We start from the raw sequence: 16684 nt of genomic DNA on the forward strand, positions 1-16684 counted from the left end.
TAAATTTCCGAATAACGGTAACTGGTGTAATTTTGGATGGGAGCGGGCGGTCTAACAATGTCACTCCTGACTCTCAAGCGAGAGAGCACACCTATGTATGTGTGCGAATGATAGAGCGTGATGCTGTGTTTAGGTTGTTTGTTGCTGTGTGTGTGTGTGTGTGTGTGTGTGTGTGTGTGTGTGCGTGTGAATGAGAGAGAGTGTGATGCTGTCTGTGTGTGTGTGTCACTTGCTTGTTGCTTATGGGTGTGTGTGTTTATTCAGACAGCTTGTTATAGGCTGTGTGGAATTTGTATAGCTGGGTGGTTTTCGGTTTTGTTCTCCCCCCCAGAAAACGGGGGCAGAAAACAACAACAACAACAACAACGACAACCAATCAGATATCTTACTTTGTGTTTTAGAGTGAAAAAGAGATTATTTTATTACTAAAACTATAGTCTCAATACAATTTCATCAGGAACAACTTGATAGAAGTTTCCAATTAATAACATAAGAATGTGCAATGTTGTTTTTACAAACAGGTTGCACAATGCATTTAATCTGTCGCAATGGCGCAATATGTACAAATATGCTAATAAACTAACAGTGTGAGTGTAAAATGACTACCAGATATACCAGCCTGATCTCACGAGAAAACATAAGTATTTTGCGTTTTGCCAGTTTAGTGGCTAATTTGTACGAATTCGGAGGCGTGGCACCTAACCCCACCCCTAACCCCAATCGTCATTAGGGGATAAGCAAATCGTACTAAATTGTACGAATTAGATCGTACCAATTCATACGAGTTAGCCAATAAATGAAAACGTTACGAATTGCCGTGAGATTGTGTTGGATATATGTGTTAACCCTTAGTAAAATTAGGAGCCATTTGAAGTTTAAGAAAGATAACAGGAATTAATTTACCCAGGGTTTAGCATGACACTTTTTCAAGTGTGAAAAGCCTTTTTTAGGGGTGTGATGGTCCAATAATGGTGCTAAAGGCTTACCTTCTGTGCTCTATATGTGTGCGTGTCTCCTTGGTGACTGGGGCTCTTAGAAGGTGAGCCCTTGATCACATCGACATAGGACACAGGGAAAATGCCCTGCTTATTTGAGCCAGGAATCTTTCCTTCATACCAATTCTGATCCACCTTCCTTAGGAGGATCACCCGTTCCCCCTACAAAAGCAACAACAAGCATGCATGCATTAAACTTTATGATTCAGGGTTAGCTGAGCAAGTATATGTGTTTAGTACATTTACCTTTCTGAGAGAAAGCTCCACATTAGTGTCAGCATTGAAGTTGTATCGCGCGATGGCCTCTCCCATCTCTCGAACCTGAGCTGGAGGAGGAGGCCTGACAGGCTGTCTCCGCTCTGGAGACGCCACCTTCTGAAAGAGAGAAATAAGGAGGGATAGAGCAAGAGAGAATGTGATTAAGTAAGCTGGGGCAGGAGTTTAGATGATTTATTTAGGTTATTTAATCACTGACCTCGACATAAGAGATGGGGAAAATCCCAATCCGCCCTCTGTGTTCACCTTCATACCAGTTACTGTCAATCTGTCTGATGATGTTGACAGCATCACCCTTTTTAAAGGAAATTTCCCTGCAAACAGACGTGCAAACATGTTTGTGTCTATAAACATACATTATACAGTGTTGGGTTAAGTTTCTTTCAAAAGTAATATACTAAAAACGTAAGTCACTTTTAAAAAGGTAACTAAATGTGTTAATTACTTTTTAGGGAATTAATGTGGAAGGATGTGTTATGGTGTCTTGTGTTTTTATTGAGATTTTTAGGCTTATTAATGTACTATATTACATATAAAAGTAACTTTGCCCAACAATAATAGACCATAGGTCACGGATTTATTAAAAAACAATTCACATCTGATGTGGTGATGCAGCATTGGCATTAAGCAGAGTAGCTGGCACACCTCAGCTGCGTAATTTGTTTAATATTCAATGAGACAGAGTGATATATGTTGTGATTATCAAACCTAAAGACAATGTTCAAATGTTTTATTTCAACACACTTGTCAGGTTTGTCATTTTTAAACTGCTCCCTAGTGTATGATTAGCTTCTTTTGCATCTCATCCTGCATCTCAATAACTGTAAAGAACTCTAATGTGGTCAGGATTTGTCTGCAACAACTTGAGCTATCTGTTTTCCTGAAAATAATTGCAGACTTTACAATGTTCATCAGTCCAGGAAAATAAATAAATAATAAATAAGAATAAATCTCATTTCCCCCCCAAGAGTTTCTTTTTAGTCACTGGGAACATTTGTTATTCCCAAGCTACAACAATGTGTGTGACCACTATTGTTATACCATTTCAAGTGCAATTCATAGACCTTGAAATTCTTTAATAGGTAAAGATTTTCAAGCAAACTGATACTTCATCATGCAATGATTGACAGCGATGTCATCACGACCAACCTGATTTCACAAAGTAGGACATGTTCCTGGATTAACATCTATGCTGATCCTAGAACAATATTCCAATCAGCCAATCAGAATTAGGAGATGTGTTTACCATTTATGGCTTACGGTTTGGTTTATACCAGTGTTGATTTCGTTGACAAAAAAGTTTCTGCATAATTTTTATGACAAATAAGAGTCTACCTACAAAAACTAGATGAAACTAAATAAATAATTGATGTATGCTATAGTCTTTTCTAATTCTTCTATGTGAGCTAACAGAACCATGGGACTAAAAGCACATTTTAAAAGATAACGCATTATCATTTGCCAGTCATTACTCATTACTCAAGTCATTACTCTACTTATTTACTCAGTGCTATACAGCTGAGTACCATGTACTGTAACAGCAACTACAACAGTACAGCTTGCTATAAACTGACAATGCAAAGTGGACTTAAATCTATTTTAAGCCCTTTCAAAAATGTAATGGCATGAAACTGTTTAACAGACTGGTCAAAAAGACTACTAGTTTACCACGTACAAATAAAGAGTTTGCTAAATAATTGCAAATTCCTGCATTTTCAGTAGTCTACTGTTCTTGCAGACACATAATTTTACATATCACCTATGATGCAATTAAACAATACATATCTAATATTTGGCCTTCAATGGAAAAGCTATATTACATATTTTAATGAGACTAACGAGACTCTAATTGTAAGTTAGACTATTTTGTATAAATAAATGTCTACAATATTTTAATTAAATTACACTTAAATTAAGCCAAATATAAATAATCTCGAGTACATTTAGTTGACTAAAATTTTATGAAATTTAGTCGACTAAAACTAAAATGATTAAGAAGACAAATAAATTACAAACTAAAATGGAATTTTTGTCAAAAATCTAAAACTAAAAGTAAATCAAAATTTGCTGTCAAAACTAACACTGGTTTCACACATCTACATGACTGTTATCCAACAGTTATTCCCCTCTGATTTTGGGAATAATTTACAGTTATGGTTGGATTTAGGGGTAGGGAATAGGTATGGATTGCATTTTTGAGCAAAAATTGTTCCAGGATCAACATAGATGTTAATCCAGGGTTGCATTGTACTTGGCAAAATCAGGACGTGCATGTGAGCAATGGTGATACAGACACCAATTTGGCTTAAGCGAGTTAGTATGCAAAATAGCAAAAACTGCAACATCAAAAATGCATATATAAAAAAGGAAAATGGCATGAAAACATTCAAATGAAATGCACCTTCACAAAAAATAAAAAATAAACTGATGAAGCTGAAAATGCTGTGATGTTATTGGCATGCACCAGTGAGCTTCTTTCACATTTCTGTATACTCACTTGGCAGACTGAGCTTTAAAATCATAAATTGCTCTGGCAGACTGTTTCTGATGGAGGAGAGAAGACAATATAAGATAGGTCATCTGCTTAGAAGAGACCTGCGAGGCAAGCAAAAAGACCATAAGCTATCCAACATATGCACACCTAAGCCCTATATTTTGTGACCGTAACCAAAATGAAGGTCACAGGATTGTAGGATTTCTGGCGTAGCACAATTAGGATTCAGGCTTTAAGATGATAAGCTCTGACTGGTTTCTACTGCCTTGTTTTTACTGTATAATCAATGATGTATTCCCTGTAGATTTCAAAACATGGTTCTAATTAACTGAAAACTAATTAATGTGAAAATAGATATGAGAACGGCTACATTTCTACCTCTCTTTCTGGTGTGAGTCTTCTGCTTTGTGGAGTAATTCGTCCTGTATCAGAGCCCTGATCTGTGGAAACAGATAGAAAAGGTCAGCATAAAAGAAAAACACTGTAACATTATTCATGGTGGCAGCATTCCAATGTCAAAAGGAATATGAGTTGAATTAAAAACGTACAAACATTTATTTTACGTTTTGGGTCAAGCAAAACATAAGGGATGATCTGGATATAACTGCACAACATACATTAAAATTGGCATGCCCAAAAATCACAGAACACTGTAAAAATTAAGGCTTAAAAAGGAAGCAAAATATAACATTATGAAATGATTTGAGATGGTAACAAAATCAAAACAGAAAATAAAGTTTATTAAAACACATCATGCATATACCAGACATCAATTGTACCATGAAATGCTAATACTTCTTTTTTCCAATTTTGTCAATGCAAATAAAATGCATGAAATAAAATAATGACATGGGCATAAAGAAAGACACCCATTTTATTTTATATTAAATATAACTTAAAGCTAATGAACCCTAAAATATACTAAAACTAGAAAACCTCCAGTATAAAACCTCAATTTTACCAGTCAATAGTTTCTAGAATGAGAATTTACCTTCAGGAAACCAACAACTGTCCACATTTAATTGATCTAAAAATACTATATAAACATATACATGTTAAAACATGCTAGCATATTCAACTTGGATTCCATGCCATGTGGAAAAGAAGAAGTGTAAGCATTTGCAAGTCTCTGGTTGGGAACATCTGAGGATAATGACATGAGGATTCTGCAACGATGATACAGAAGGATGACAGCTTTAGAGATCTACTGTGGATGCACCTGAGTAGCAGTGCACATTAGCATTAGTACTATGCTGGTTGTTGTTGGAGGTGTCTGCAAGGTGGTGTTGCTGCTGGTAGGAGGCACATTGGTGGGCTCCATGATAAGGCTGGTGGACATGGGACGAGGAGGGGGAGCCGGACCCTCTCTGAACCCTCAACGAGGAGCTACGCTTGGGCACATCAGGCAGCAGCTCTTCCAACAACCGGCGCAATATGCTATCATCTGGCATCCTTGCTGGTTCTTGTCCCTTTTCCGCCCTTATGTGGTCATAAATGTCCTGTAAAGCGGCATCTAAAGCCTCATAAATTGCAGTTTTAGATTTTGGGCGCCCACTTCTGCAGTGCCGCCGCTGAGTTGGTGGGGAGCCTCGTTTCCGACGGAAAGGCACAGGGCTGACCAGGAAGGCCAGTTTGGAAAGGCCTGACTCACTGGGTGATTGTTGGGCAAGCGGAGAACTAATTGCAGGATGGGACTCTTGTCGAGCCCTTTCTTGTTGCCGCTCATGTTTTAGCATTGTAGTGAAACGTGTATAGGATGCCGGACAGCGGCCCTTGCAGGAGCTGATAAGGTGGCGGTGTTGGTAACCTTGACTTTGACCTACACTCTGGTGATGGTGGCGGTGATAGTGGTGATGGTGTCCATGATGGTGATGTTGCCCAGAACCATAGAAGCTTTCTGATGAGGTGAGCGAGCAGTGATCCAGGTCGCTCTCACTACACAATGACGATCCTTCAATGTGGATGTCACTTATTTCAGAGGCACATGCGTCCTGTTCACTGTCCGAGTAGTCTTGATGTTGCCTCTGGTTCTTCCCATGAATTGGCACCAAGCTGTCGGCTCCCAACCTTGGCTGACCCTCAGGAGGACTTCTAGCATTTTCTGGAGGATCCTCCTCTTCCAAAAGAGATTCAACAGAAAAGCGTCGCTTGGGGCAGCTGCTGGCCCTTGAGGAGCCTGGTGTGGTGGTGCCCGAAGGGGCATTTTCATCGCCAAGATCTGGCATAGACTTTGATTTCTGGATAAGCTGTTCATATGCAGATATACGGTTTGGAACCATTTGCCGTGGCACTTCATGACCTAAAGGTGCCCACCCATGAATGCTATGCCTTTGTTGCTGCTGTAGTCTTTCCAATTCGAGGATTCTTGCACGTACAGACCGAATCACCTCAGAGGGCAACAACTGTTCACGATCAATGTGGTGCATCTTCTTGTAGAGCTGAAGGAAACCTGGAGCATCATGTGGCATCTTACGCCGGTGATGTCGGCGGCCCCTGGGAGATGAGGTAAGACTTTTTACTTGAGGTTTTTGAGCTTCTTCATCAATCAGTGAACCCGCACTTTCCGAACGAGTGTTAGAAACAGGATTGGACTCTCTCCCATTATTATTGGTGGTAGCACCGTGTCCATCAGACAGCAAATCATCACAGCTGCGCGATTTGAGCCGTGGTGACGTAGGGGTCATGGCAGAATCATCATCAGCGCTGCTCCAGTTCTCTGTATTTTCATGCCTGCCTGTCTGCCAACCGTTCTTGAAGCAGATGGAGCGCTTGGAGCTAGGCCAAGTTGGTGTGGAGATGGTGAGGGAGTCTGTGGAGATACGAGAGGAAGGGCGCTCCATACCTGGGGAGCTCATACAGGAGGAGAGTGACTCACTAAAGTCTCCAGCTGTGAATTCAAATAACATCCAACGCAGCATGACAAAGAGGAGACAGGAAGCTGTTTAGTGAGATTAGCTGACAGAAAATAAAGCAGCAAGAGAGAAGCAAGAATAAGTGAGAAAGTGTCAGCGTCTTTATACAAGAAAGAGGAGAGCATGCAGTCTCACATAAGTATGATGTTCTACAGACACTTCAATTTCTCATACTAGGTCCTGCTGAGCACAAACCTGATCTCGTAATAAATCAAGAGAAATGCATCTTTGTGTTTTCTGACAGAACAGAACTAAGCATTTGTTTTTACTGTAAATACAGACATGGTAAAAGAAATCAATCAACTAGTTTTTTGGCAGATAAATAGTGCTGCACTGATTTAGTATTTAATATGGTACTGCAATGTCTTCAGCAATATTTAACCATTGTAACACCTGCTGTTAGCATGTGTGGCTGTGTTAGTGTGATTTAATGTACCTTTGGCTCTTGATGGTGAAGAGGGGGAAGAGCGTATGGTGGGCTTCTTCAGCGTCTGTGCTTTACTGGAGTCCAGTGTGCGAGAAAATACTTGACTGGCATTCTGTTCACTTCCTGTGTTGGCTTGAGTGACAGATGGCTCAGACTTTCGCCTTTTTCTGTAGTCACTTGCAGAGCTAAAATTCCCAGATCAAAAATGCATTAAAATAACAAATGCGAAACTCATTTTACTGCAAACTAAATGTATTTTTTATATATGCAAACAGGATTATGTAAGAAATACTGAAGCCACAAGGGGAAGTGAAGTAGCCGTATAATTTTTTTTAGAATTCAATAGACCAGTGTCAATTATTTAATTTATACTACAATTACCACACCTAAAAACTCTGTTCAGATCTTGTATTTTAACAGATTTGTCAATTTGTCCTCAAATTGCTTCTATGTATGGGACTAGTTTGTTATGCATCTTATCCAAAGCCTTTTATGATTATATATAAATTCTGACTGGTGTAGGCTGTTTACTGTAAATGATCTGGCATAGTGAAATGGAGATTCAGGGTGGTTTCACACTTGGTCTGAATGCCTGATCGGAACCCAAGTTAAATTGTCCCCACTTTTGCTGGTTTTCTTTTTTCCTTCTGAACCGAGACAGTCCTAGCTGCAGCCGGCAGCTTAATGACGTAGTTGACCAGGTCCACTACGTAGTTGACAATTGCCTACACCTCCCCCTACCCTAAACCCAACTTAGCCACTTTCCCTCCTCCTAAAACACATAATTAGACTCATTTTAGACCTGAATACAGACTTGTGATAAACTTACAGACTGCAGACCTGTAAGAGACTCCAGTAGGCTCTTACAGACTCGTGGACTTCTTGGAGACAATATATGACTGCAGATTAACCAACAAATCTCAATAAAGGAATTCTGCTAGTTTTGAGTCTCCTGGACTGGGTTCTCTCTTTCATTTTTATTCTTCCAACAATGGATGCTACCTTAGTGGGCGGTACAAGGTCCGCTACATCCTCTACACCTCCCTTTACCCTAAACTCAACCGTCACAGTATAATGGGCGTTACCTTAGAGGGCGGTACAAGCATAGCCTGTTCTCACTATAAGCAAACTAAGTGGCTGCTTAGGGCCCTACTGCCACTAAGGGGTCCCGCACAACCCACTAGTGGTGCGAGCCATCATGTGATCAACAGGAAGCTCACAGCATTTCATTTTTCAGAAGAATTTTTCTTCCAAGGTATCCTGCAAGGCCGACCGATCAACACAAGAACGTGAATCCGTACACAGACACAGCCACCATGACATTTGCTTGATTGGGTATAAGGTCCGCTACATAGTTGACGATCACCTACATCTACACCTCCCCTAACCCTAAACCCAACCGTCACAGTATAATGGGCGCTACCGTAGTGGGCGGTACAAGGTTTGCTACGTTGATGATGGCCTACACCTACCCTACCCTAAACCCAACTGTCACAGTAGCATGGGCTTTACAAGTTGATGATGGCCTACACCTCCTTCTACCCTAAACCCAACCATCACAGTAGCATAGGCGTTAACTTAGTGGGCGGTACAAGGTCCCCTATGTAGTTGACGAACACCAACATCAAGCTGCGGGTTGCAGCGAGAACATCTAGTCTGAGTCCTGGTACGCTTGCGTCATCAAACTGCTGTTTTGTGTACAGCTGTTGCTAGGTGACAGCCACAAAAGCAAAGGGCCAAAATAGAGATGTCCGCATTTCACGGTCATTCTGCTTTTATTGAATCTTTTGCTTTTGTTAACAAAACCCAAATATAGAAAGCCACTTGCATCTATCTGCTGCAATAAAAATAATAAAAATAAACCTTCAGAAAATCGCATGATGTCTGCAAAATCATTTTTGGTGGAGACAAGCAGACATTATCATTGCACTAGGTCAGTCCCACTTGTTGCCAAGCTATGTCACACACACAAATGAACGTTATGAAAACTAAAGTTTGTTGTACAGCCGGTGGTTCACGTCCGTTATTTGGTACGATTGCATTCAAATCAGAAGTGAACCGTACCAGAGTTTGCATGAACCGTACTCCAGACCTCCTCTTTCAGGTGGACTCGGGTACAGTTCATGAGTGCGCACCTGAGTTCAGAAGACAGCATTCACACTAGCTAAACATACTGTACTTTGACATCAAACTAACCTGGGTGCGGACCAAAAGTGCTTGTGGGAAAGCACCCTTATACTACAGTTACTAAACCTAAAAATTCAGATTATACGTTGTATTCGTCAGGTTTTCAAACTGCTTCTATGTGTGGGACTAGTTTCTTACGCATTTCATCCAAAGCCTTTAATGTCTAATTTAGAAATTTGACAGTTGCAAGCTGTGACCTGAAAATCATCTGGCATAGTGTATGGAGATTTAATGCAGTAGAATTACTTTAGCTAAAATAATCTCATATTTATTCTTATAATCTCAGAAATCTCATAGCCTATCTGTTAAATAATAATAATAATCTCATACCCTATTCATAAATCATCTCATATTATTACAATGTTCAACAGAAAACCACACATTCACCAGTCCAGTAGTATTAAAAAAATCAAAATGATGTACTCTAAAATTTCACATTTTAAGGGATTGAAACTTCTCTGAATTTAAACTAAGCTTATCATTATGCTATATTAAAAAAAGAAACGTCACCCAAAATGATACAGCTTGTAAATAATATATTAATACATAAAGTAACAACAAATATTCTGATTATAAAGCCTTCAACAAATTAAACACTGAGAAATTAGGATTGTCATATCTTGTACTCTACAGATGTCACATGAACAGCATGTGTCACTGATCTGAGCTCATGTATAGATGATCTGAGATCTAGAAGATGCATACAAAATGTTTAATAGTCAGACAGAGCATTATGGGATGCCAGATTCACAAATTATAAACAAACATACACTAACTTATGGATAGTGACAGAGCTTTAAAAGCATTTCGATTCAAATAAATTGAGAATGCTTAGGATCTGCCATCCATTGGACAGCCAATGCAAATCTTTCAGAAATAATGAAAGAACCACAGAGAGAAAAGCATGATAATAACAAAACAAGTGCTTACCTTGAAGGCCCATCAGGTCGTTCAGAAGGCGAGATATAGAGAGATGACTGAAAGAGAGCAGACAACAAAAGAGAAGAGTGAGATCCATAGGAACAAAGAAGAGTAATGCATCCTGTCCTGCGCCACGCTCAAAACCTTCCCCCCGCATGCGCAAATAAAGCCATGACAGACGAGGGTTCCACATCTCTCTATCCCACCTTGAAGGACTGTGAATGAACTTTGACATTGTGTGAAAAAAAGGGCCGGACCCCGTGGTAACCAAAGCCAGACAAAAAGAAGCAAACAAAACATTCTTAATTCCAGAAAGGCTGCACGTGGCACCAGGTCAAAAGAAGCCCCGTCTATTATGTTGTCCAAGATCGCCACGCCTCCTTTTCCCTTGACACGGCTTGGGGCGAACTACAAATCTGAGCACAATACAGCAGTCTCTGGTGTTCATTCTGGCTAATCTGAAAGACTTGGATTAGAGGAAAGAAAGGAAAGCAATTACTGACAGCACAGCATTTTTTAAACACACCATTGCTGATCCTATGTGTGGCAGACAGGAAGATATATTAAAAGCCAATCCACACAAGCAGGAAAAGTGCATTTCAGTACTTGGGAAGCTTATGACTCTTCTCAAGTAACATATTTGAATAGAAAAAAATAAATAACAAAACAACTTTCTCTCGAGTACATGAACTCATTCATTCAACAAAGAACATTTTAAGAGAAAGCCTCCTAAAATGGCAATGAAATTAATAGGATAGTCCACCCAAAAGCTTGAAACTTTGTAATAATTTTTTAAAATATATGTCAGTCTAAACATGTTTGAATTATTTATTTATTTATTTATTTATTGACTGGTTGATTTATTGGTTAGAATAAGACAAATTGAGAAATGTAAAAATGTTTTCAGCCTATACAGTGGTAATGAACACTGTAAAAAAGCTTGCTGCCTTCAATTTTTAAGTTGAATCAAATGAACTTTTTCAAGTCAGCTCAACTAACATCAATCAAACTAACTAAAATTATTAAGTTAAACTCAAATAAATTAGTTGAAACCTGCTAAATGTATAAAAAAAAATAGTATTATGAAAATATTTGTTGTCATGACTTTTTGTCTTTTCTTCAGTGATTGGCTACCAGAATCATCACTATTAGCAGCCTACAAAATGTAAGTCAGGGTTTTTATAGTTACTAACAGAAAAATCATCTACTTTATAGTTACTAAGGCCATATAGAATATATTATAGTTACAAAACTAACAATTATACTTATAATACACTCAAAAATATATGTTTTTTACTCGTTCAAACTACTTATTTAAAATAAGCTGAATCAACAGAATTCTTATGATTTCACTGGGACAACAAAATGTTTTATGATCAATCCACATACATTTGTTAAAAGTGTTAAAGGGTCACGAAACACCAAAACACATTTTTTTGAGCTGTTGACAATCGTATATGTGTCCCACACTACTAAAAACACTATTAGGACACGTATATCTCACTAAAAAGTGAAAATTGGTTGTTTTTGCGTTTTTTTGAGCAAATTCACACTTCCGGTTTGAAACTATTTTTTGAAGCTGCGTCACGGCCATGAGATCTTAGTGTGAATTCCAGCGTGTAGACTGGACGTCTGTGCCTGGGTGTCCCGTATTACGTCTTTGAGTGTGCTGCATTAATGCATGAGTAAGGCTTGGTTCAAACCAGAGCGCAGCTGGACTAACGTGTGGATCAGTGCATGCGACGCTAGACAACAATAACTTACGTGTCTAAGGTACATTGTTTACTCGAGAGCTTTTTTTTTTCATCTGCAAATGGTGAGATCCAGATTCGCTGCTCGTCTCCTCTTAATAAAGACGCGGTTCTAGTTGCTGTGGATTGTCCTGTCTCTACAGATTTGGTAAGTGAGCGACCAGTGCTCTTTGTTTATTCAGTTAGTTCGTATCAAACTAACTATTACACTGAGTGTAAACATGTTAGCACCACAACCAAACAATTACCGTCGTGTAGGATTTTCACCGCAATTTGTGACTGGAATAACACGCGCGGCTTACCTGCTGAGTTTTTTTTTTCTCTCATTGGCCATGCGGTATCAAACATTGCATAAAAAAACACGCTTCCAGCAATTCCTCGAATCAAATATCTCGTTTGTCGCAAGGGGCACAAATGAATCCCCTGAATGAAAGAGCCAAACTGCAGTTAAAGTCCACCATTTAATAATTTGGCAAATAATTTGATTACAGATGTCCTTGTAAACACAGTCACTTTCTCCCCCTGTGTGTGTGTGTGTGTGTGTGTGTGTGTGTGTGTGTGTTTTGACTCTGAAACTCAGCGCGTGCTCTAATCGACACTCCCCCACCATCCCTCTTTTGCTCCTCCAACACCCCCCCCTAAACAGAGCTGGACACGCCCACTTTTCTGACTTTTTCCAAAGTAGAGGTGTGAAAACACCCTGCTGAAACAAGGGGGTTTCATAGCCCTTTAAGTTAACTTAATCGATTTGTGTTGGGAACACATGAATAAATTGTGTGGAGCCCTGCATTTTTTACAGTGTAACTAAACCCCCTTTTTTCTGTTGTTCCTTGAAATAGTTAACTGAAAACCAATATTCAATTAAATTTAACAGTAGCTGTCAGAGGAGTGCTGACAGTGGGCAATATGACAAGCTGATGGCCGCCGATGTGCTGAAAGTTGTGAACTACTGAAAACATAATTTCAAAGGCATTATCCTTATAAATAAACTGCATAGTTGCATTCTAAACAACTATATTCTTACCCAAAAAATCCTCAAAACTACATTATGTTGTCCAACAGCTGCAATATTAGTCAAACTGTAGTGAGTTAGTCCCTCTATAGTCCTAGTGTGGGCGGAGTAATATACACAAGAGTGAAGTGGCTGTATGCGTGCTGATATTGCTTTAATATGGCATGGCTATCAGCCAGTCAAATTTGAGAATCAGACAGAACTGTTGTATATATATTTGTGGTGTAACGGATCACAAATCTCACGGTTTGAATCACACTACGATTTTTGAGTCACAGATTAGAACCATATTTCGGTTCAGCAAAAAAGTAAGGAGAAAAATGTAATTTGCTTTCCATTTATACAAAGACATTACTGCAAAAACCAATGGTTTTAACAAACAAAACTTAGAACCTGTGATTCTAATAAAAATAAAAATTGAGTAAGAACCAATATGAAAAATTATCCTTGCTACTTTTGCTAATATTGCTAAATATAGAAATTTTAAAATCTTGTACAACATATATTTATTTTCAATTAATGATTCAACAATTCACACATTTAACTTCATGTTTCATTATAGGGGGATCAAATTGAAAACCTATTCAGTAACATTGGCTTTTTTTGATGGTTGTTTGTACACAATGTAATTGCTACAACATTCACCAGCGTTAAGTTCAGCATCAAGGTTTGCAGCTTTACACCCAATGCATTCATGCAGGCTAAACAAACAGTGACAGAAAACACTAAATTATTAACCTAAGAAAGCATTTTGGTAGGTTCCACCACAACATTTTCCGTCATCATTGTATTTTACAGGGAAGCCAAAATGCTTTCATACATGTGATTTGAATGACGCAAGAGGTGATCTCTCCGCAATTATTATAAATGTAGGATTATTCTACAAGTTCAAAAAAGTTATTAATCCGAAGGTCACGTGCGTTCTGAACTGTGGGTTGATATCCGTAAGGATCATATATATATATATATATATATATATGTATATTAAGTATATAGTAAAAACATCTACTTTGTAATTCTAATTGTAATACAAGTAAAAAATGGCAGATTTTTAATTTTTGGGTGAACTACTGCATTAAGAGTAAAAATTTCAAGAGCAGATGAAGTAAACCCGACTGCAAACAAAGCATAAACAAAATCTGATTTAAAAAAAGCATTACCCACCTCAAAATACATATGTGAGTGTTCAGAACTTTTAATACAAAACATTTTTTATCTGACACTTAAGGAAAGCCTGAAATAAAGTGACTTTTAAATGAACTATTACATATTTTTTTCCATTAAAAGACAGTTTAAAATGAATAAAATGTACATATGAATATTATATCTGTAAATAAAAATGCATCAGAAAGCAGTGCAAGGGAAAAAAAGTATTGTAGAATGTTAAAAGAACCAGCAAAGAAAGAATGGATGGATGGATGGACAGGAAGACAGATTTACCTGTGCCACAGTATGTGTGGAGTAGTCAGGATTATAATCCAACCTCTTTTTAGGAGGCTGAATGTCCCGCCACCAGAACAAACGCACAGCACAGAGGTGAAGATGAGGTGGAGAAGCAGGTGCGTCATGGGAAAAAGACACATGTGGAGAGAGTGACAACGTTAGGCATGGAGAAACACAGAGAAGGATTAAGCAAAACACACACACAGTGCACAAACAAACAAAGGGTGAGTGCTAGTGTGTGTGACAGACTACACAAGTGCTCACACATGCTTTACCTACCTTACACACATTGCCGATTGTGTGTACATCTAATACACACAATGATGGAACTACATCAAGGCTTCACCCAGATGCTGCTTGTTTACACATGATGGCAGCAAACTCAACCAGTAAACAAGGCGGGTGTGTGTTCTCTAGGAGCTGGAGGAACTGTGCATATACTGTAATGTCTCATTAATGAACATACAGTGGCCTCCAAAATATATGAACAGGCTTATTCATTTTATTGCATTTGATGAGGTCACAAACTAAAGTCTATTTGAAGGAAATGCAGTTCTTTTGAGCTTTTATTAGGCACAGAACCAAATTAGCATATTAGAATGACCAGTTTCTACATTTTTTTTGGCGGTTGTCTGGATTTTTGATGCACATCTGTGTTGTTTTTAATATGCTAATAGCAACTTTTTAATAACAACTGTTTCACTTATTTTTGGACTTACTTGTTTTAAGACTATTTTAAAAACAAATAAATAAAATGTAATTAATGATTTAAAAGGAAAACATCACTTCAATATGTTCTTTTAAATAAAAAATATAGGGGACAGACAAGACTTAGCAATACACCTAAAAGCTTTTAAAATACTGTACAACTCCCAACAGATCACCAAGTCTTTTAAATTAAAATAAGTCAAATAATCAATAAATATTTCAATTTACATTAAAATCAAAAAGTCTAAATTTATTAAACAAAGTAAATTTTGTTATTTGGATTAAAAAGGGAACAAATATTTATCATATTTGGTCAAACAGTAATGTGATTTTCATACACCACTGACATATATTTCTTCTTGTTTTTAGTGACTTAGTCTAATTTTGTTTATTTCCTCAGAAGAAAATACTTACAAGTTTTAATTTTGCTTTACAAGTAAATGTTTTTTTGTAACTGAAAACAAGCAAACAAACAAACAAACAAACAAACAAACAAAAAAACTAACTAACTAACTAACAAAACTTTGAATTTGAACACTTTCTGTTCTGTTATAAAAGACCCATTTAAAGATGCAGTATGTAAGTTTGACACCCAGTGCTTTAACTAGGGGTCCGTTCTTCGTACGTGGGTTACTCAGTTAGCTGGATTTGGATATTGACGATTTGACACGATCCAGGATCGTTTCGTTCTTCAAAGCTGATCCGAGAGTTGTTGTCATGGCAACAGTTCTGCTAGGTCAAACCTGATCGGGAGCAGGTTTAATTCATATAAACAGGATTAGATCGGCTTAGTTCAAGCAAAGATAATACAGAAAGTATTTACCGAATTCTGATATTTTCTTACAGTAGTAGTTATATACACTTGGGAAAATAATACATAATTTTTAAATATATATATATAAAGTTATAGTCATTAATAAAATAAAATAAAGTTATACATATTAATAAAACGTATGCAATCTGCACCCTTGAAATGAAAGTACAAAGACTGCCATCTGGTGCAAAGAGAAAACTTATTGAAATGAACTTTTTAGATCGCTTTAAAACAAATTGTGTATAATAGAAATGCACAATATGTGATTTTTTTTAAGCAATAATACATTTATGCAGTCATAAACATGTTTTGATAGTTAATATGCCAGTGATTTGATGCTTCACAAAAGTTGCAGACGCCTTTACCAATATCAAAATGCTTTTGTAAACAACCAGTTATTCTTTATACACCGATTAAAAAACGGCTACATTAATAAAGAAAATCTTTTCTAAATGTAGAACTAAATGCATTGATTTGCATTGAAATACATGATGAATACTCTTGTCTTGAAACATGAAAGTGTAAAGCCTGCAGCTCACAACAAATGTGGAAAGTTCTTGCGTGTCATATTTAACAAACCATTTACTGCTAATTTGATGTAATTTTGCTCACATGGATAATTGAATATTAATCAGATGATGTCATTACGCTGCTATGCCGTCAGCCAATCGTTGCATTGCTGATCATGATTTTGAGGATCGATAGATCTGTCCTTCATAACACACGCAGCGATCTCAGATCAGT

At 37.7% G+C, this 16684-nt stretch overlaps 1 protein-coding gene across 8 annotated transcripts in view; it reads right to left on the bottom strand.

The window, feature by feature from the left end:
* The window catches only part of sorbs2a (sorbin and SH3 domain containing 2a), a 152662-nt gene that overhangs the window by 16132 nt on the left and 119846 nt on the right, over positions 1-16684 (bottom strand). For 2 of the 8 annotated variants that reach the window (NM_001443154.1, NM_001443148.1), the window contains 8 exon segments: positions 987-1157; positions 1242-1370; positions 1471-1585; positions 3769-3866; positions 4144-4205; positions 7114-7289; positions 10222-10268; positions 14416-14472. In NM_001443154.1, the coding sequence (NP_001430083.1) occupies positions 987-1157; positions 1242-1370; positions 1471-1585; positions 3769-3866; positions 4144-4205; positions 7114-7289; positions 10222-10268; positions 14416-14472 (855 nt within the window). 8 annotated transcript variants of the gene reach the window in all.

This window comes from Danio rerio, chromosome 1 (genome assembly GCF_052040795.2).
Source record: "Danio rerio strain M-AB ecotype USA chromosome 1, GRCz13ab, whole genome shotgun sequence".
In the NCBI taxonomy this organism is placed as follows: domain Eukaryota; kingdom Metazoa; phylum Chordata; class Actinopteri; order Cypriniformes; family Danionidae; genus Danio; species Danio rerio.